Source organism: Salvia hispanica, chromosome 1 (assembly GCF_029641045.1).
Source record: "Salvia hispanica isolate PSC_SH4W2 chromosome 1, Shi_PSC_v1, whole genome shotgun sequence".
NCBI classification, from domain to species: Eukaryota; Viridiplantae; Streptophyta; class Magnoliopsida; order Lamiales; family Lamiaceae; genus Salvia; species Salvia hispanica.
The window spans coordinates 45894952-45916142 of NC_142692.1; the positions used below are offsets into that span (position 1 = coordinate 45894952).

General features: G+C 37.0%; 3 protein-coding genes and 1 pseudogene across 3 annotated transcripts; 3 read left to right on the plus strand and 1 right to left on the minus strand.

Annotated features, from left to right (window-relative positions):
* Positions 1 to 1281: 1281 nt before the first annotated feature.
* On the plus strand, positions 1282 to 3768 carry LOC125220550 (cytochrome P450 71A8-like). Its single transcript, XM_048122711.2, has 2 exons — positions 1282 to 2178; positions 2882 to 3768. Exons 1-2 carry the CDS (start codon positions 1297 to 1299, stop codon positions 3488 to 3490), a joined length of 1491 nt encoding a protein of 496 aa, XP_047978668.2. The 5' UTR covers positions 1282 to 1296; the 3' UTR covers positions 3491 to 3768.
* Positions 3769 to 8447: 4679 nt separating this feature from the next.
* On the plus strand, positions 8448 to 10069 carry LOC125193260 (protein NRT1/ PTR FAMILY 5.5-like; annotated as a pseudogene).
* A 1350-nt stretch (positions 10070 to 11419) lies between these two features.
* Positions 11420 to 13826, minus strand: LOC148933948 (putative late blight resistance protein homolog R1A-3). Its single transcript, XM_089062472.1, has 3 exons — positions 13343 to 13826; positions 11766 to 13154; positions 11420 to 11565 (listed from the first exon to the last, which is right to left on the minus strand). The coding sequence occupies exon 2, from the start codon at positions 12963 to 12965 to the stop codon at positions 11769 to 11771; it is 1197 nt and encodes a 398-aa protein (XP_088918598.1). The 5' UTR covers positions 12966 to 13154; positions 13343 to 13826; the 3' UTR covers positions 11420 to 11565; positions 11766 to 11768.
* Positions 13827 to 16568: 2742 nt separating this feature from the next.
* Positions 16569 to 20332, plus strand: LOC148933949 (putative disease resistance protein At1g59780). The gene is made up of 3 exons (XM_089066325.1): positions 16569 to 17025; positions 17506 to 19664; positions 20136 to 20332. Exons 1-2 carry the CDS (start codon positions 16621 to 16623, stop codon positions 19618 to 19620), a joined length of 2520 nt encoding a protein of 839 aa, XP_088922451.1. The 5' UTR covers positions 16569 to 16620; the 3' UTR covers positions 19621 to 19664; positions 20136 to 20332.
* The last annotated feature ends 859 nt before the right edge of the window (positions 20333 to 21191 follow it).

The following is a 21191-nucleotide window of genomic DNA, read 5'->3' on the forward strand; positions in this document are numbered from 1 at the left end:
TTCTAAAATCCCGTGTCATCCCACAAGTGTGACATCTTTTGTGGGACGGAAGGAGTACTATTTTCTCTTATCACTTAATACACAAAATAATAGTACTCATAAAAATCCTATACTATAGAATGGAGAGAATACTATTAAGATTTTATTTTGTTAAAAAAAATTTCCTTTATTTGTTAGACAGTTTTTATTACTCCTGTTATGTTTTTTTTTTATAAAATACTTATAAAAATTCTAAAGTGTTTTTTATCTACCTTTTTTTCCAACGATACCTCAAAGAAACTGAAAATCAGAATTCTTTGTCTCATTAAAAACGAAAACAACGGTCCAATATTACTATATTAGGTGATCAATAGTCTCGACTCTTGTCTGTCTTGGCTATATACATTGTTCGTAGACTCCATACTACTTTTTACTTCATCTCTTAATAAAAAAACAACATCTGCAGCCCTTCATTTTTTAACGATTTCTTCTTTTAACTATTAATGATTCCCAATATTTTTCAATTATAGTAGACAGAATGATATGTTTTAACGTTTTCTTCTTTTAACTATTAATGATTCCCAATATTTTTCAATTATAGTAGACAGAGTGATATGTTTTAACGTTTTCTTCTTTTAACTATTAATGATTTCCCAATATTTTTCAATTATAGTAGACAGAATAATAGACTCAAGATTATAAAAGATTTTTCGGTCGATTAATTTTTCAAACAATGTAAAAATTCACAACTTAGATAGTGTGAATTACCTGTTAAAAGGGATTGTAATGTCATTAAATCTGAGATGCCTTATGTCATTGACTGTCTAATAGGGACTTTACGGCACTAACTACGGATCACGAACAGCCAAGCGAGGAAGATAGTACTGTTATAACAAATAAGGCAATTGTGAATCGAGATAAATAGAAACGTAAAGAGATACATATTTATGTGGTTCATCAATGTTGTTGGTTATAACCTCCTTAGGCAGGAAACAGAGAACAAATTATATTCAGAGTGTTTTCAGATTATGGTTACAGATTGGATCTGTCAGATCTCAGAATTATGTGTCATACTACCATATAAATAGGCACACATAAAATCCTATCCTAATTCGGAAATATAATCCTATTCGAATTAGGAAACACAATTGTATACAGATTCAAAACATACTGACAAGTACTCTGGCACTGCCATATTTTTATCATAATTATTTTGTTTGCGTAAATTAAAATCACCATTGGTCTATGGTGGAACTCTATATATATACCAAACACCCATTTCAAAAGTCTCATCTCAATTCGTGACACACCTTAGACATGGAGGAATTTCAACTAAATCTCTTTATTCCCATAGCTCTTCTCTCCCTCATCTTGCTATTATCCATTACCCGAATCTTCCTCAAATCATCAAGCAACAAAAAACTGCCCCCTTCACCACCAAAGCTCCCCATAATCGGAAACCTACACAACCTCGGATCATCCCTTCCTCACCGCGATCTCCAGTCCTTATCCCAAAAGCACGGACCTCTCATGCTCCTCCACTTCGGCAGCGTCCCCGTCCTCATCGTCTCCTCCGCTGAATTCTCCCGTGAAATCATGGTGACTCACGACACCACCTTCGCCAACCGCCCCCGCTTCAAGGCTATGAAGAAGCTGACCTACGGATGCAGAGACGTCTTGCTTTCGTCCTATGGCGAATACTGGCGTCGCCTGCGAAGCATCGTTGTTCTCCAGCTGCTGAGCAACAAAAGGGTCCAATCTTACAGCTCAATCCGCGAAGAAGAAGTGTCACTTATTGTCAACAAGATTCAAGAAACTTCTGGCATTGCTCCGGTGGACTTGAGTGCGATGTTTGAGGGTTTTAGCAATGATGTGATCGGAAGGTCGGCTTTCGGAAGGAAGCTGAGCGATTCGGAAAATGGGAGGAAATTCTTGGGTGCCATGGCGGATTTGGTGGAGCTTTTAGGGTTGATTAATATCGGAGATTTTATACCGTGGCTTGGTTGGATTGGACGTGTTAATGGTGTTGATAAGAGACTTGATGACACTGCTGAAAGGATTGATCAAGTTATTGAGACTGTGATTCAAGAATGGCTGCATGAGAAGGGTGTCAACGAAGAAAGTGGACAACATTTTTTGGATATTTTGCTCGATATCTCTAATTCTATTGATCGAGATAGTCTCAAAGCGATAATTTTGGTAATAATTCTATCATGTGCATTCTTCGATTTTAACACTCCCTTTATGACTCACTTTGTTGTGTTAATTTTTTAAAATTCACAGTGGATTTTCATTGTAATTTTTATTGCGTCATTCAAAATTTGAATGACAAATCATAACTTTAAGAAATCGCCATTATTTCACTATGATATTTTCAAGAAAAGCGATATTTAGTTAGCGTATATGGAAAATTTTGGATAATATGGATGAATAGTGATACCGTATATGTACTAATATGACGATGTGTATGATTGAACGACGTTGTTTTGAGCCAACTTGCTTATCTTGATTCTCTCCACTTATCTTGACGATGTGTAAACTTTTCTGTTCGTCAACTCATCTGGAAATGACACCAAATTTTGTTTTGAATAAAATAATTGAGAAGTTTTGAATCTTCAAGGTTTATTAAAAATGCGAAAGAAGTATAAATGACATATTCTTCGTGAGTATTATATACAATTAGTCATTTTAATAATAAGTGTTGATAGGTCCATTACATTATAGTGTTTCTTATAATTACTCATTTTAGTAATAGTTGTTGATATGTCATTTTAGTAATAACTGTTGATAGGTACATTATATTAAATGTTTTTTATAATTAGTCATTTTAGTAATAAGTGTTGATAGGTCTATTATATTACATTGTTTTTATTTATATATATAATAATTAATCATTTCGCAGGATGTATTCGTCGGTGGAACTGATACAATATCCACAGCTATGGAATGGACAATGTCAGAACTCTTACGAAACCCCAAAGTAATGAAAAAGTTGCAGCACGAAGTAAGAGGTATACTCAAGCACAAACAAGAGATAACGGACGAAGATCTACAAAAAATGCATTACTTGAAGGCTGTAATCAAGGAAGCTATGCGTTTACATCCACCACTTCCATTACTTGTGCCTAGGCTTGCAAGCAAAGATGTGCAAGTGAAAGGTTTCGACATTTCTGCAGGAACAATCGTTATGATCAACGCGTGGGCTATAGGAAGGGACCTCGTCTCATGGGACGAACCAGAAATGTTTATGCCTGAGAGATTCTTGAATTCTTCTATAGACGTTAAGGGCCTAGATTTCGAGCTGATTCCGTTTGGGGGTGGACGAAGAGGCTGCCCTGGGATCACGTTGGCTTCTGCCGGGATGGAGCTTCTTTTAGCTAATTTGGTTTGGAAATTCGAGTGGAAATTGGCTAATGGTGTTGAACCGAAAGATTTGGACATGAGTGAGAGTCCCGGGATGACAGTCCATAGAGTTGTTCCACTTGTCGCACTTGCCTCCTCCACTACATGATTTGGAACACTATAGATATCATTGGCTGTTGTTGCGATAAGTTTCAATCAATACAAGCATATATATGTAGATTGTCAGAGGGCATACAATGTTTGTAAGTTACAGAATAAAATTAGTACTATTGACGTGTGTTTCTCTTCTATATATGATTGGCTTTTTCCCATCTATATGAATGATGCTTGCTAACAAGGGCGTAGCTAGGAATTTATATTTGAAGTGACGAATATATAGTACTATATATAGGAAAATTTTTACTATGTGGTAGTATTATTTATGAAGGGACTGCAATAAATGATCAGAAAGATCAGTATAATGTAGTGGATAAATCTGTATCATACTGCTCCACAATCTGTTTTCGAATACTTGAAATAATTCTCTTAATAAACCATCAATAATAAATTGAATAAGCTCTATAATACGAGCATAATTAAACTGTCAATGAAAATTGAAGGACTCCTAAATACGAGTATAAACTATTTTATCAAAGTGAAGATCGTGCATGTTAACTATCAAAAAAAACTCGATACTCAACTTGAGGGGTGTTGGAATGGAGAAATCAGTAAAATTGGAGAAGAGGAAATCAAGAAATGAAGTTATGGCAATAATAATGGAGGAAGTCAACTAAAGATAATGAAAAATTAAATCAAGATGATAATTGTAGAATTAGAATTTATTTTCCATGTATAGCTAGAATTGGAGTTTATAAAATGTTGTATAATCATTGGGAAAATTTATTCAAGTTTAATATAATGTAGTTGATAAAGCTTTTCGTTTCTTTTATTTTCCGCATTTTACTTTTTGCAGGTACTATATTATGGTCAGGGTTGAGACGGTCACCAATCTCGGATATTGGCACTCTCTCTAATACCATGTTCAATTAGAAAATATGGGTAAAAAATACTCCCTCCGTTCCATAGTAACGGGGGCGTTTCTTTTCGGCACGGAGATTAAGAAAAACTGTGTTAGGTGAAGTAAGTAAAGAGAGAGTAAAGTGGAAAATGAAAAAGGTAGAGAGATGAAGAGAGAATAAATTAAGAAAGAGTAAAGTATGTGTGAAAAATGTGTTGACTTTTACTAAAAAGGGAAATGACTCTATTACTATAGAACGTACTAAAATGGCAAAATAACTCTATTACTATGGAACGGAGGAGGGAGTATATATTTCATTGCTTGATGATTCTTATTACTGATAAAATCCCCTTTAAATGGGATTATAAAATAGTAGCTATGCAAGGAAAAAGAATAAATCTATTATTGGAGTATCATAGAAATATTCTAATGAGATATGTTTCTTTTCCAACAATCATGCATCATTTAACGAAGTATACCGAATCTTGAAACGATCAAACAACGGCCTCACTTCGTCTTCTGTAATGGACTTGATCTCTTCGGAGAGGCTGTAACGCATTGCGATCGGCATGCACTTGGAAATGCCGGAATTTTTTGTGTGGATGGCCTTATTAATGCTAGTGTCAATGCTGCCTCGAACATTGTCGAGAGCCTCCTTTGAGATTCTCTCTACTTCCTTGAAGAGATTATCCTGTCTCTTTGACTCCACAATGTCCTTCACCATGGTCTCGAGAGAATCTAGTGCCTCAGCCAACTTCTCAATCTCAATTTTACATTGAGGTGGGAAGAGATCCTTATGCTCTTCCACCATCCCCTTCATTTGCCTGATATATGTTGCCACGTCAGACTTTGCCATCTGATCACCGGATGTATATATGAGAGAGATTAAAAATGTTGTGTTGGTATTTATATATGTAGCTCTATAACGAGATTTTGGGATTGAGATATTGTATTAGACAATATTTTGTGAATTATAAATCGATATGTAATCGAGTTATAATGAGATTTTAGAGTCCGAATACTGAATTTGACAATATTTTGTGAGTTATAAATCGATAATCGAGTTGCAATGAGATTTTGGAGTTTGAATACTCTATTACACAATATTTGAGTTATAAATCGATTATTCAGTTACAATGAGATTTTGGAGTTCGAATACTCTATTACTCCCTTAGGAGTCCGAATACTGAATTTGACAATATTTTGTGAGTTATAAATCGATAATCGAGTTGCAATGAGATTTTGGAGTTTGAATACTCTATTACACAATATTTGAGTTATAAATCGATTATTGAGTTACAATGAGATTTTGGAGTTCGAATACTCTATTACTCCCTTAGGAGTCCGAATACTGAATTTGACAATATTTTGTGAGTTATAAATCGATAATCGAGTTGCAATGAGATCTTGGAGTTTGAATACTCTATTACACAATATTTGAGTTATAAATCGATTGAGTTACAATGAGATTTTGGAGTTTGAATACTCTATTACACAATATTTGAGTTATAAATCGATTATTGAGTTACAATGAGATTTTGGAGTTTGAATACTCTATTACACAATATTTGAGTTATAAATCGATTATTGAGTTACAATGAGATTTTAAAGTCCATTAGACAATATTCTGTTTTATGTTGGAAACTATTCCCGGTCAATGAAATTTGACCAATTATAATTTCAACGAGACATTTAACAGAGCATATTAGGCGTGCTTGAATATTTTTGTGATATTCAAGTTGCACGATTTGATTAGTATATACTCTCTCTATCCATCTCATAGAAATAGACCATATTTTCTTTTTTTAGTCGTCTCATAGAAATAATTCACATCCATTTATGATATTCTTGTTCACCTTCTATTTTACTTTATCATTTATAGACCCCACCATCCTCTATACAATTTCAACTACTTTTTTCTCTTCTCCCTTATTCTATCAATAATGCATTAAAACTCGCGTCAACCATAAATGACTTATTTCTATGGGACGGAGTGAGTATATATATATACATCTATGTTCGAGGCCGAAGGGAGTTTGGATTGAGGAAAGCAACTAAAGTATAGACTCCTATTTTTCCTATTGCAATTTCAAGTGGATACAAATCTTGAAACTTTGGTGTTGCAAGGAAATAGAAACTATATTCCTATGCTATTACAAGTGGGACCCAGATTTGGGAACAAATCCTGTAGGCTGTAGCTGCAATTTCATAGACGGGCAGCAAACAAGTGAAATCAAATCTTGGATAAAAGAGATTTGGTGCAAGACTCTCTAGTCTCTTCCGTTCCCAAAATCTACCAGCTCCGATATGGAGGCAACGTATTAATTACTTGCGTTTTCAAGGACTTCCTACAATGTTTATCACCAAAATAGTGAAATTTAAACAGTTACTCCCAAAAATGTTGAACAAGCTGGCAAAGACAGCCAAGCTCTTCCCAAAAATTCACCAAAATGAAAATAGAGACAGTATAACCAATTACTACAAGTGCTGAACAAGCTGGCTCTTCCTAAAAATGGTAGATCAAAAGACCGATCTGATTATCCTTCCAAGAATCAAATAAATGGTAAAATCAGCCAAGATTTTCCCCAATGCCTTACATAAATTAGGGACAGCAGAACAAATTCAATAGTTTAAAGTTAAACTTGGAATGCAGTCAGCAATAAGACAAAAGGGCAAATCCTCGGATCAGAAGCTCACAGATAGTCAAGGAGTGGATATGCCCTCACAAGCTGAGAGATTAACAAGCACGTTAAATTTGGATGCAGTCAGCAGCAATTAGACAAAGGAGTGAAATCCAGGGTCTCAACCAAGGTATTTTTCCGCCACAATTTATGTGAGAGATGAGAACATGCTAAGCTCTAGAATAAGAACTAATCCCTCCGCCCCCGAATAAAAGTTATTAATTTTCATTTTGGTCCGTCCCCAATTAAGAGGAGCACTTCATTTTTACCATAAATAGTAACTAGGTTTCACATTCTACTAACTCATTTCATTCACATTTTATTATAAAACCAATAATAAAAAGTGCTAACTATTTCAACTAACTTTTCTTTATATTTCTTAAAACACGTATCCGATCAAAGTACTACTCCTAATAGAGGACGGAGGGAGTAGAATAGCATAGCAAGATAGGCATAGAATTTCCAGAATCATAAATGCTTCCCTAAGTTTGTCCCGCTCAAATCAACAAGCCACATGTAATTATTTCCTCAATCTAAGAACAACATTGCCAACTCCATATTTTCCAATCTAAGACTCCTTTAGGGATTTGAGTTGGGAAACAGAGTGATGGGGGTTTACAATCGATCCCCACTCCTAAGATTTTTCCTTTTGGGCCGAATATTTTGATATGGGCTTATATTTATTTAAAGTGTTGGGCCTGCATAAGTAACTGATTGAGCTGTGAACACAACTCAAGTGTTGTCTTTTGTTAATCATTCAATTTTTTTTCTTATCTCCCCCCATTTTAACTATACTTTTTGGCTTTTTATAATCATTCAATTTTGATCGCACTAACTATATTTTTGTGTTAATTAAAAAATTAATATACGGGATCTGTTAATTAATCAATAATTTCAAACTATTAAATCTCTTGATTTAATTAGACCAAGCGACTGAAATTTTCTGATTCAAGTTAATCCAAAGACTAATTAGATGCTTACATTTTTACCTGTTAAAGAATTTCGTAATGCTGATTAGCATGTAATTTCTATATAGAGGATCTGCACAATCGAGAGTCATAGATATCCAGAATATGGTCAAAACGATCTAAAAAGTACTTATTTTTATACTATGAAAAATCTATTGTCAACGTAACACTATTGTCTGTCGGTAAATGTAGATATTGAGAGAAGTCCAAATACTTTTAATTAGATTCAAAGAACCGTGTAATAATAAACAAAACAGAATTACGAGTCTTACGACTATTATAATGTAAAGATGGAGTAATAAAAAAAACTTAAAAGGTAAATATGTCAAGATAATTAGAATGAGAGATTATTGTACAGGAGGTCTTGTGATAGAGTAGAACCTTATCGTTGTCGACTTCCCTCGGATTGTCGAGGATACCGGAGAAGATCGCATAGATCGATGGCGTATGCCGTCGACTATGAAGGTCCAAAACTAGGGTTTATTCGAAATTAAATAGATAAATTTCATTTTTAAGGAAATTATGAAATTAATAAATTTATGAATACACATGATGCTTGTTGGAGCTGTTGAGAATTGTATATGCACTCATCTTAATGCAAGTCATCAATTCAATTAATGAAAATGTTATTAATTCCACTTGTTATTATCATAGGGAATCTGGTTTCTGTTCATGTCACTTCCTTCTGTCCATGGCACGTGCAAGCAATACGAGCAGGAATGCATAGGCAACACACAAAGGCTCTCCTCTACACGGGGATGGTAATGATAGCTGTCGGAGTAGCTGGTAACAAGGTCTCCGTGAAATCATTTCTTAAAGAACAACCGGATAAAACATCTAGTGTCGCGATCTTAGGTTGTTTGAGGATACCAGGTATGGTTATGGTGGTTGCTGTAGCCCTAGCAGGAGCCATCGCGCTCCCTCACATAAAGCCATGGACCTACCGGTTTGGAATCCCAGCGGTGTGCACTAGTATTGCTGGCATATCCTTTCTGACCGGTTTATTTTGTTGCAAATTCAAATCCGCCGATCCAGATAGGAACCGGATAGAGAAGTTGGCAAGAATGTTTCCCCTCCGTATGTGGTGGGCCTTTTTGGTGTGTGGGATCATCTCGTCGACTGGCAACACGTACTTTGCAGAGCAAGCAAAGCACCTGGACCCGCATTTAGGATCGTGGGAGCTTCCTGCTCAGGTGCTGCTGCTGGCTCAGACTTGGTTAGGCGTGTTGCTGGCTGCTTTGGCACGTGTGATTTTCAAAGGACATGGCATGGTAAAGGCTAAGATATTTGGGTTCCTGTGTTGTGTAGCTGCTGCAGGGATGGAGAGAAAGAGGCTCGGGGTTGTTAGAAGCAATGGGTTGTTGGATAAACCGGAGGAAGATGTTCCAATGAGTGTGTATTGGCTGTTGTTCCAGTTCATGCTGCTGGGAGGCATGGATAATTTGTCGGAGTTTGATGAAGAAGACAAAAAAAAATCTAGTGAACCTGATCCTAATGAGAACAAGAGGCTGTGCCTTGAGATCTTTAGCAAGGGGGTGTCTGGGCTGGGGTTCATATGTGGTGTGCTCTTGGTTTTTGTTGTGGGGAAAGTATCAGATGAGCCCAACTGGTTTCAGTTCACCTTGAACCGGAGTCGTTTGGACCGTTATTATTGGTTGCTGGCGGTTTTGAGTGCTGCCAACTTAGTTCTGTTATACGTCGTGGGGCGTGTATATGTTGTTTTTGTGATTGTAACGAGGTTTGCGTGGGCTTCTGTTACCAACACTACGGCCACACCGCTGGAATCAGTGGCAGAGACCAGCTCCACGCCAACAACAGAAGAGGAAGGAACATCCGAGCGTGAAGAGTCATTGAAGTTTAGACCGAGGGAGCAGATCAAGCCGCGGGATATCGTTTCCTGAATTACGTCACTAAATAGGCGCGTAACTAACGAGTCACGTGTTTCTCTTTTATTTTATGTTTTTATGATTTGGGATAATTTGTTTTTATTTAACTTTGAACAATATTTGAGTCGACCATTTTATAAGCTTCGTTCGGGTTTCTTTGTTGGTTCTTTCCCGGATATCTAGGTTAAGTCGTACCAGCCCTATGGTCATTAGTTTATAAATAGGGCTATCTCATTGATATCAATTCAATTAATGAATTATTATTTCACCCAAGTACTTGTGTCACAAGACTCAACCCTACAAACTGTCATAATAATTGAATTAATGAATTATTATGATAAGCAGGCTGATACTTCTAGTATCAAGGTTACCTATGTATTCAGATCTGAAGAGAGCTCTCCAAATTTATGGCTTTCTCTTTGATTCATCTTCTCTAATAAGTCTTCATGATCAGACATTGACATGGTTTCTGCTGGTAAGCAATTCAACGCTTTTAAGATCCGTAAATAAATTTATGCATGCAATTGTTGGCCTTAATCTGTAATTTTGACTGCAATTTCATAGCATAGCCTTTGGACATTTCATGAAAGGTATGTATATATGATGTAGCAGTACATTGTTTAGGTGTTGCACTATCATTGGCAAATGCATTGAATTGTTTGAGTTCATTAAGAAGTTTGACTGTTTCATAAAAATATATACTAGTAGTAATTATTATCTTATACTGTGTGTTACTCTGTAACTTTTTTGTTATTCAAAGATACTCTTTGTGATTGCAGGTCCTTGATGTAGCCTTTGCAGCCGATAGTAGGAAGGTTAGTTCTATTTCCATGAAATATTAGGTAATCTGATCAACACATTTACTGTCAACTACTATTATTCTACTATTGGTTTCTTTTTTTTTTTTTTCTGGTACCATTAATTCAACATATGATGCATATCTCTGTTACAAATTCTTGAGCTTGTGTTGCATAGTTGAGTTGGAAGAATCTTGTTTGGGCATTTGATGCGTGCTTATGTTGGCAAGTTCTTGAAATTATGTTATATAGATTATAGTTTAGTGGGAGTGAATCTTGTTTGAATATTTGATGCACATCTGTCTCAAATTCTTGCTTTTATGTTTACATAGCTGAGTTGGAGTGTTTTCTTCTTTGAACATTTGGACAAGAGCATATATAGTTAAGTTGGAATAAAAAGGACGAGATGTTTCTTTCGCAGTCGGCAACATGGTACTACTAACGCTCAGAATCTACCGCCCAGACTCCGTTTCCAAGTGATTTAGTTATGACAGTTTTGTTGAAATATTCAGTATTTGTCAATAAATTAGTGATTTAGTTATGACAGTTTTGTTGAAATATTCAGGATTTGTCTATAAATTTTGGATTTGATTGTCAATTGGAGCTTGCAGGTTGACATACCTATATATTAAAAACTGATGACTTAGATTGACCTTATTTGTGATATTAGACTGGATGAAGAATCATGGAAATGATTGAGATTTGAATGCTCGCCCCAAGTGTATTAGTTGTGATTGATATTCGTAAAGTCGTTAGTAAAGACAATTCAAATCCTAGCCACAAACAAATACAGTAGAAAGCTGTCGATTTAACAATGTTTTATCATCCAAAGCGAATTGGTGTGTGAGAATCATCCATAGAGAAGAAGAAACAAATTCTTTCCGTGCCCGATACCTGCATCATTCAACTGCAAAGATTAGAAAATAATTTATGAGAAGTAAAAATATTGATACTCCATATGAATACAAAAAAACAATCTTATTCTATCTAATAATTTCTCTCTTATTACAAAACACTTTGACGACTTATAGGAGTATTAAATTTCATAAGTGATAGAAACTTAACCAAACATGCAGAAAAAATAAAGTCAGTACCTGCTAGTGATTTCTTGAGGCCACGTCGATTACCAGCTTCTCCACTTTTTGTAGGCTCTCCGGAACATGGTTGAAGTGTTTACAATCGGTAATGACGAGATATTTGAGCTGTGGGAACTGACTAGGATAAGCCTTCCAGGTATGCAAGTCTGTGTCGTGGATGAGCAGATAGTTTAGCTTCTTAAATTCAACTGCTGCGCAAGCATTCCAGATGCCTCCTCGGAATGCATTCTCTTTCACCTTGAGGACCTCGAGGGTAGTGATCTTTGCTAATATGGCCATATGAGTATCCCAAGCCAAGTGTGTTGTCAATAAGGTGAGCGTCTTGAGCATAGGTGGGAAACGGTCATGCCTAGGAAGTCTATCCAATCGAAACTCAGACGCTAATCCAAATTGGACATAATTCACTAGCTTCAACTTGTGTAGATGACTGAACTTCTGGAGGGATATTGTCTCGAGGTCAAAATCATAGAGTTTCCCTTGGATCCCCAATGACTTCAAGTTTGGGGCCTTCTCGTAGAGAGTTCTCAAGCAGGGGGACTTTGTTGATACTGTGGTAATCGTTTGAAGGCTGTGATTAGCAGCGCTGCTGCTGCTGTCATCCGAGAGCAGAAAGGATGATTTGGTCTTCATATGCCTCAACTCCGCCATCTCCCATATATTAGCCGGCACTTTGATTAATGCCGCCCCTGTCTTCACAATGAGGGTCTGCAGGTTTGACAGCTTGGATATTCCCTTTGGGAGGGATTGCAGATTATCAATGGACAAGGTGAGGTGCTTGAGAAGTATTAGGCTGGTGATGTTTTTTGGTAGCACCTCCAACTTGGTAGATGTCAAGTGTAGAATCCGAAGGGGCTTGAAGGCTTTAGGGATGGCTGATGTATGCGTGTTTGCCAAACACAGAGGTTCGGTCACTAAGCACAAAAAGGAACGAGCATTTGGCCAGATTAATTGTTTGGAGAGGAAATGTGAAGGATCGGAATGGAAACAAAGACGATACACGCTTTCCGGCTCCCCCTCAAGTGAAGACTCCATCACCGTGAAAAGAAGCTCCTCCTTAGCTTTGTTAACGCAGAAGTCGCGTATTGTAGCGTCAACCCGGCATGTTTTCACTCGGTCGAGTATCCTCTTCTTCGCAATCAACATACCCTTATCGACCAGATGTACTACAATCTTCTCAGCACTCTCTTCCAAGCTCATTGGCTCGTTCGAGGTCGAGGGTATGAACTTTTCTGCAATCCACAGCTGGCTTAACGTTGACGTTGGAATATCATAATCTACAGGAAACAATCCTGTATAGAGCAAACACAACTGCTCATGATATTCCAAATCTCTGTACCTCAACTCTACGCTATCTTCTGATGATGCCTCCAACTTCGAGTTCACCTCCTTTAAATGAATCAGAAAACTTGGTCAGGCAAGAACAATCCTTTTAAATCCCAATTTAGATTTAATTTAAAATTAATTAAATCAGAAAACTTAGTAAGGCAAGACAATCCCTTAAAATCCCAATTTACATTTAATTTTTTAAATAATTAATGAATTCAAATACTCCCAAAATAAAAGAAAATATGAACCTGTTCCCATATCGCTATGAATGATTGTAGAGCAGGTACCAACTAATGGGCTCTACAGTGCTTGACCTTTTTTGCCATCCTAGTGCTATTTCCTCTGATTCTGCCCCAAATATTCCTCTTTCTAGCGGCCTTCTTGGTCAAGTAAGTCTCGATTGTGTCCTCCACTTCATAAGCTACTTTCCTGAGCCTAATCTCCTTTTCTCTGAAGGTGGCAGTCTTCTTACATATGCTGGCCGCATCCTTAAGGCGCCCAACTGACTCACCGAATTCGTACTGAAGTTGCTCCAACTCAAATCTCGCCCCACTTTTGAGATCCAAACAAGCTTTCACCTCATCCTTCAGCATTTGCATCAGGAAATTCAACGCATCTACCTCACCCGACATTTCAATCTCAGTCTCAGAGATGGAGAGAGAGAGAGAGAGGAAGAAGATGACTAACTGAGTGTTGTTTTGGACTAATTACGTACATTAATTGTCCATCGCTGTTTTCTTAAATTAGGAATCGTTTGCGCCAAATTCTTTCTAAAACTTCTTAGCTTTGGACCTATAAATAAAAAAATAATTGCAAACTCTATGGTTTATTTTAGAAATCTAACTCAGGTTGGTTGGCTGGCAATACCTCGCTTCGAATTTAGTTTCAAAATCCCTAAACATTTGGTCAATTTAATTCTTTGGAGAGCATACTTGTGAGTTGGACATTACAAGTTATTTTGTGATGGGTGCCATGTCAGCTGGTATATCTCTCTCATCTCAGATTCCTCTAATTTCCAAGAATTTTCCTCATGCTTCGATAGATATAACGCGGGGTCAAATTGCAAACAAATCATATGAAATATCATTAACTGAAGTAAAAAGAATTGATAGCTCAAGAGTAATGGGACAAAGAGCTAGAAATTAGAGAATATGATCACTTGTAATCTAGCTGAAGCTATGTTTCCCCATTTTTAAAATAGGCGTAGGTTATGAAACAAAATATGGTAATCACTTGTTGCTACATGAACCAAATTTTCAGTTTATGAAGCTATATTTCACGTGCTGTTGGTTTTACAGGTGTGTGTTGGTTGGTTTTCATAGTTCACGTGCATTTTCTACACTCACTTGTGTTGCCACTAATCTATTTGTCTTTTTGCAAAGGGTGTGATACTATACTCTACAAACTCTAGGTATATAAAATGACAGTTTTGGACTAGTACGGAGAAAGGGCATTCTGCCGGCAGAGTTGAAGTACGGAGAAAGTCTCCGCGCCGGAGGAGTCTGCAAAGGAGACGGACCCCCGTATGGAAGTTGGCCGGGAGGAGAACCCATCGCCAACAACGACTGCATCCACTGCTCGTTTGCTTCATCCGTGTTGGGAATTTGTGAACTCGACTCTTTCCCCTTACCCTTATCCTTACCCGATCGGGAACTTTTCTTCCAAAAGCTCATAATTTTGATGAAAATTGAAGATTGGGAGAAGAGATTGAAAATGGAGAGAATGAAGATTGTGGGTGATGAATGGAGGAAGTGGAGGAAATATTTATAGGGGTGGAATGTAAAATAGCCGTTGGGTTCAAAAAAAAAAAAAAAAAATTTTAATTATCGCCGATTATCGCCGAGCGTCGCCACAGTGGCCGGCGATCGCTCGGCGATAATCCGGCGTTAGAACGCCACTCGGCGAAGCAACGGCAACATTATCGCCGAATTATCGCCGACTTCGCCACAATGGCCGGCGATAATTCGGCGATAACCGGCGATTTATCGCCGAGAATTCGCCACCTCCATTGGGAATGCTCTAATTAATGTTATGGAAGAGCTTATATGCAGACAAGCTTTTGTGATTATCTGTTGACTAGTTATATCAAGGCTACATTAATTATTTTACTTGCGTTTTTCATTTTTTGAGTTCTCTCTGATTTTGGAGGGCATTCCAGTTTTCTATCTCATTTTACAACCAACCAGTACATGACTCATATGAACCAGATTTCTTCTTTATTTATTCGTCTCAAGTGAGATTACATGTCTACTAATGTCTTTTTTTTTTCCTTATTTGTTCTAATAAATCAATGATCATATATTGCTTTCACCGTCGTATTCTAATAAATAAAATCTGATTTCAAAGATTTGCAAATTTCACACGAGAGAAAAAAAAATCAAAACTAATGCCGAAATCAACATATTTCAAACCAAATTCAAATAGTAGAACATAAAATCAAGCAGATCATATATCGCCTTCATTGTCGTGTTCTAATAAATAAAATCTGATTTCAAAGATTCGCAAATTTCACATGAGAGAAAAAAAAAATTCAAATTTCTAGCGTGAAATACTTAATCAAATTACGGGACTTGAAAACTATTGGAAATAATCATATTTCAAACCAATTTCAAATAGTAGAAAAGAAAATCAAGCAGATCACATATCGCCTTCACTGTCGTGTTCTAATAAATAAAATCTAATTTCAAAGATTTGCAAATTTCACACGAGAGACAAAAAAAATCAAATTTCTAGCGTGAAATACTGAATCAAATTACAGGACTTGAAAACTAATGCAGAAATCAACATATTTCAAACCAAATTCAGATAGTAGAACATAAAATCAAACAGATCACATATCGCCTTCACTATCGTGTTCTAATAAATAAAATCTTGTTTCAAAGATTTGCAAATTTCATATGAGAGAAAAAAAATCAAATTTCTAGCGTGAAATACTTAATCAAATTACGGGACTTGAAAACTATTGCAGAAAACAACATATTTCAAACCAAATTCAAATAGTAGAACAGAAAATCAAGCAGATCACATATTGCTTTCACCGTCTTGTTCTAATAAATAAAATCTGATTTCAAAGATTTGCATATTTTACACTAGAGAAAAAAATTAAATTTTTAGCGTGAAATACTGAATCAAATTACGGGACTGGGACTTGAAAATTATTGCAGAAATGAACATATTTCAAACCAAATTCAAATAATAGAACAAAAAATCGAGCAGGACAATTATATAGCCGTCACTGTCGTGTTCTAATAAATAGAATTTGATTTCAAAGATTTGCAATTTCACACGAGAGAAAAATAAATAGAATTTGATTTCAAAGATTTGCAATTTCACACGAGAGAAAAAAAAATCAAATTTCTGAAATACTGATTCAAATTAAGGGACTTGAATAATGTAATACTGATAAAAACATTATATAAGTGGGGCCACGACACGGTTGTCTGGTTCAAAAATAATTGACTTAGTGTGACAAATAATTTTGGGTTAAAGCTGCAAAAATCCATCTCTGATCTCTCTAACCCTAACAATGGCGGAAGCTGCGGTTAGCTTATTTATGAAATACATATCAGAGATGAAGGATTATCATGCCTCTCTCATCTCCGGAGCCGAAGATGAGGTGGAAAAGCTGGTGGGTGATCTTCATATGGTGCGGGATTTCCTTGTAAATGAGGCGAAGAAACTCGAGGAGGGGCGGCGGCGAGAAATCGAGAGAAAAATCAAGGAGGCTGTTTATGAAATGGAGGTAGCCATGGAAGCTTGCTTGATCAAGGCGGCGGCGAAGAAAAGTTTATGGAGCACATCCAGCGTCGTTAAGAAATTAGTCAAGTCCCTAAGAGAAGTTGAGATGAATCAATTGCTTCACCACATCCAAAATTACAGCCCTACCGCCAACGTTTCCGGCGCGACGGCTGCCGATACACTGCCCTCAATGGTATTGAATTTTTCTGATTTTCCTTGTTTAATAATCAATCAAGCATGTGATATAGGAATAGGAGTATTTTTTAAAATATTTTCACATTATGTGAGAAATGTACTGTATATCTTTACACAATAAAAATAGTTAAAGTGGAGAAATGGTAAAGTAAGAGAGACAATAAATAATGTAGATAAGACTCTTATCTATATTATTCTCTTTCTTAATTTAACATTTCTCCTCTTTAACTATTGTTTATCATTTTTGCAAAAAGAGGGCGGAAAAGTCAATGAGACTACTAAAGCGGGACGGAGAGAGTATTTAACAGTAATTTATCCATATGTCTGTGTCAAGTCAACTATAGGCTCTTTGATACATACTTTAATTTAGCTCTTTGACCACACAATTTTTTAATTGACTAACTTTTCTGACAATATGTATGCATTCTTCTGCTCCAAGATATTTTATTTCATATGCCATTCACAATTTTTATTACAGGATCCAACTATCAAGAACAATATAGTTGTATGTTTGAAAGATGAGGAAGAGACCATAACTGGCTATCTTATGGAGCACAAGGAGAAGCTCGATGTTATCTCCATAATTGGTGTGGCTGGCCTCGGGAAGACAACATTGGCACGCCGGATTTATCAGAATAAAAGGATTGTTTCTGAATTCCCGATTCACATTTGGGTTCACATTTCTCAAAAGTTCCAAATAAAGGATGTGTATCTCACTATTATGAAATGGTTCACAGGCCAAGACATATCCGACTTCAGCGAGGAACTCTTACGTAACTCAGTTCGGGGACTTTTAGAGGATGAAAAGTTCTTATTGGTCCTGGACAATGTGGGCAGCTCTGAAGATTGGGAAGCCATAAAAGAAGCTTTGCCCAATAGTAATGGCAGAGGTAAAGTCCTCATAACCAGTCGCAACGACCATGTTGGTGGAAAGTCCCACAAGCTGCGCACTCTACGTCCAGATGAAAGGTGGGAACTTCTCCAATTAGAGTTGTTTGGGAATTTGCGAGATTGGAGGAAAGGCTTCCCACAAGAGTTGGCTCGAGATGTAGCCCAAAAGTGTGGTGGACTGCCTCTACAGATCCTGGCAGTGGCAGGACTTCTTAAGAAGCAACAAACTAGGAATGGGTGGAAGAAGGTGTATGAAAACTTGAACACTATGCCATCGGATATCGAAACATGCATTTCAAATGTGATGGAATTGGCTTATAGCATGTTACCTGATGAGCTGAGAGAATGTTTTCTGTATATGGGGGTCTTCCCAGAAGAGCAGGAGATCTCGGTTGAGACTCTTACCTGTTTGTGGAGTGCGGAAGGGTTCATACATCCTACCGAAGGAAAGAGCTTGGAGGAAACCGCTTCCCAGAAGCTGGACGATCTTATTGGCAGGTGTTTAGTGATGGCTGACAAGATAGATTTCAATGGTGAAGTTAAGTCGTGTCGAGTTCATGATAAGGTACGTGCATTCTGCATTACCAAGTCTGAGGAGATGAACTTATATCAAGAGAAAAAAGAATCGAAGCCAACAGGAGCACTGATTAATCGTCTCTGCTTTCGGTCTGATCCCCCTCGGCTCCTTCCTGAAAACCCAAACATCCGCTCGTTGCTGTGTTTCAGCGAGCAACCTGTCAATCTGGAGCCACTGAACCTGCCAGTGGACAACTTCCCTAAGCTCAGGATTCTGGAGTCCAAGTCCATCAAATTTGACAAATTTCCAAGAAAGCTCACTGAGCTACTTCATCTAAGGTACCTCACCTTGTATATTGAATCTCTCGAAATTCTTCCGGAACCACTCACGCAGCTATGGAACCTACAATCTCTTGTAGTGGAAACCAAGTCTGGTTCCATTACAATGAAAGCAAATATTTGGATGATGATTCGGCTGAGGTATCTAAAGACTAAAGCAGCTATTGTCCTAGACAATAAATGGAAAGGCAAAGCAGGGGAGAACCTTCATACATTAGAGAGACTGGCGCCGGAATCTTGCACAGAGGTCGTCTCCAAAAAGGCTAAAAACCTTAAGAAGTTGGGGATTTACGGTAACTTGGCCAATATTTATAGGAATGGCTTCCTAGAAAATCTGCATCATCTGGAAAAGTTGAAGTTGGCGAGTAGTGTAACATATGGAGAGACATCTCAAGTTAAGTTGCAGAGTCTTCCCTCCGAGAATTGTTTCCCGCCAAACCTGAAGAGGCTGACACTGGAGAATACCTTCATGGGTTGGCAGCAGATGTCCATATTGGCAAAGATCAAAAGCCTCGAGGCCCTCAAGTTGAAAGGCAATGCCTTTGTTGGAGTGTCGTGGGATCTTGGTGGTGACAGATTTCCTAGTCTCCAGCTGTTGCAGATTGTCCGGGCAACTTTCGGTGTGTGGGAGGCCTCAACCGGTTCGTTCCCTAAGCTGAGGGTTCTTTTGGTTAAGAAGTGTGAAAAGCTTAAAGAAATTCCAGGGAGCTTGGGAACATGTCTTGAGAAATTGGAAGTTGAGTATCTTAGAGATTCTGCAGTCCAGTCTGCCAGAGATATTGGAGTAAGGAAAAAGGGCAAAAATGCAGCATTCGTTCTCAAAATAAATGGGCTAAGGGTTTGTTAGTCTAAGACGGCCACTTCCTTTTTGCCTCAAGAAATCACTAGCAGGTACTACACTACTCCCTCCGTCTCGGCTAAGATGACACATTGCTTAATTGGAGAGAGAAAAGGTGGGTGTAAGTATTAAATTAGAAAGATAAAGAAAGATGAATATTTTAATGAGTGAGAATAAATAGTTGAGTGTATTAATTGGAGAGAGAAAGTTTCTAAAGAAGGAAATGTATCATTTTAGTTGGAACAAACTAAAAAGGAAAACATGTCATCTTAAGCGGGACGAAGGGAGTACTACCTTTACTTTTTTCTGCATGTTTGGCTAAGTTTCTATCACAAAATGAAATTTAATCGAAGTCGGTGTTTTGTAATAAGAGAGAAATTAAAAGATAGAATAAGATTGTTTTTTTTTTAATTCATATATCAATTTAATTTTTACTGCTCATAAATTATTTTTTACTCTAGTATTTCCTTAACTGTTTTTAAGCTCTCTCGCCATAATGAATCGTTGCTGTTGAATGATGGCAGGTATCGGACATTGAAAGTATTTGTTTCTTCTTCTCTATGGATGATTCTCATAAACCATTTCGCTTTGGATGATGAAATAATGTTTAATCGACAACTTTCTACTGTATTTGTTTGTTGCTAGGATTTGACTTATCTAATTCTAATGACTACAAATTTGTGTGTTTATTGCATAGAATGTATATTTTCATTTATGCTGAGAGCCAACTCTATAACTTATAATGGCTCAAATTATATTCTGAATTGTTCCAAATTTCAATTAATTGAATAATCTTACAGTTTAAATTATAATTTGTGTAACATGGGAGTCAACGGGTCATTTATCTGAGAGTACGTAGGCATGTCATTTTCTCTAGTCAAAGCATGAAGACTAGGTATAAAGAATATCTTACCTTACCGCGCCACACCACACCTCACCTCACCTCTCCTCTCCTCTCCTCTCCTCTCCTCTAAAAGCACCAATCCCAAATGTTTTATTTTGCAAGAGTGTAAATTGGTCACTGTTTGCTAGAAGTACTTATTTAAAGTCTCGAGTTATTAAATCAAACATCATGATTCAAGGACATTAATCTCTAAACAATCACAACTAACAATTATTCAAGAGTTCAAAATAGAATGTAGGAAAGTAAGAAACTCAGTAAATTTTATCCCATCACCAAGAAACACATAAGTTTTATCTTGTTCACACGCTGAGATTCCTTTTTATCCTTGTATGCAAGTAAATTTTATCCCATCACCAAGAAACACATAAGTTTTATCTCGTTCACATGCTGAGATTCCTTTTTATCCTTGTATGCATGACGATGCAACATTTTGCTCTTCTAGCTTCACACTAACTTGTTCTTCTAGCTTCACACTAACATCCCCCCTCAATTCGAGCGTAGAGAGATGACATATGCTGAGCTTATTCCTCAGTTTCGAGAAGAATTGGTAGGACAACGGTTTGGTAAGCACATGCTGTTTGATCAGAGGAGGGAACATGGCGAAGATCAATCAGCTTAGCGCGCACTTTATCGCACACAAAATGAATGTCTAATTCAATATGTTTCGAGCGAGCAT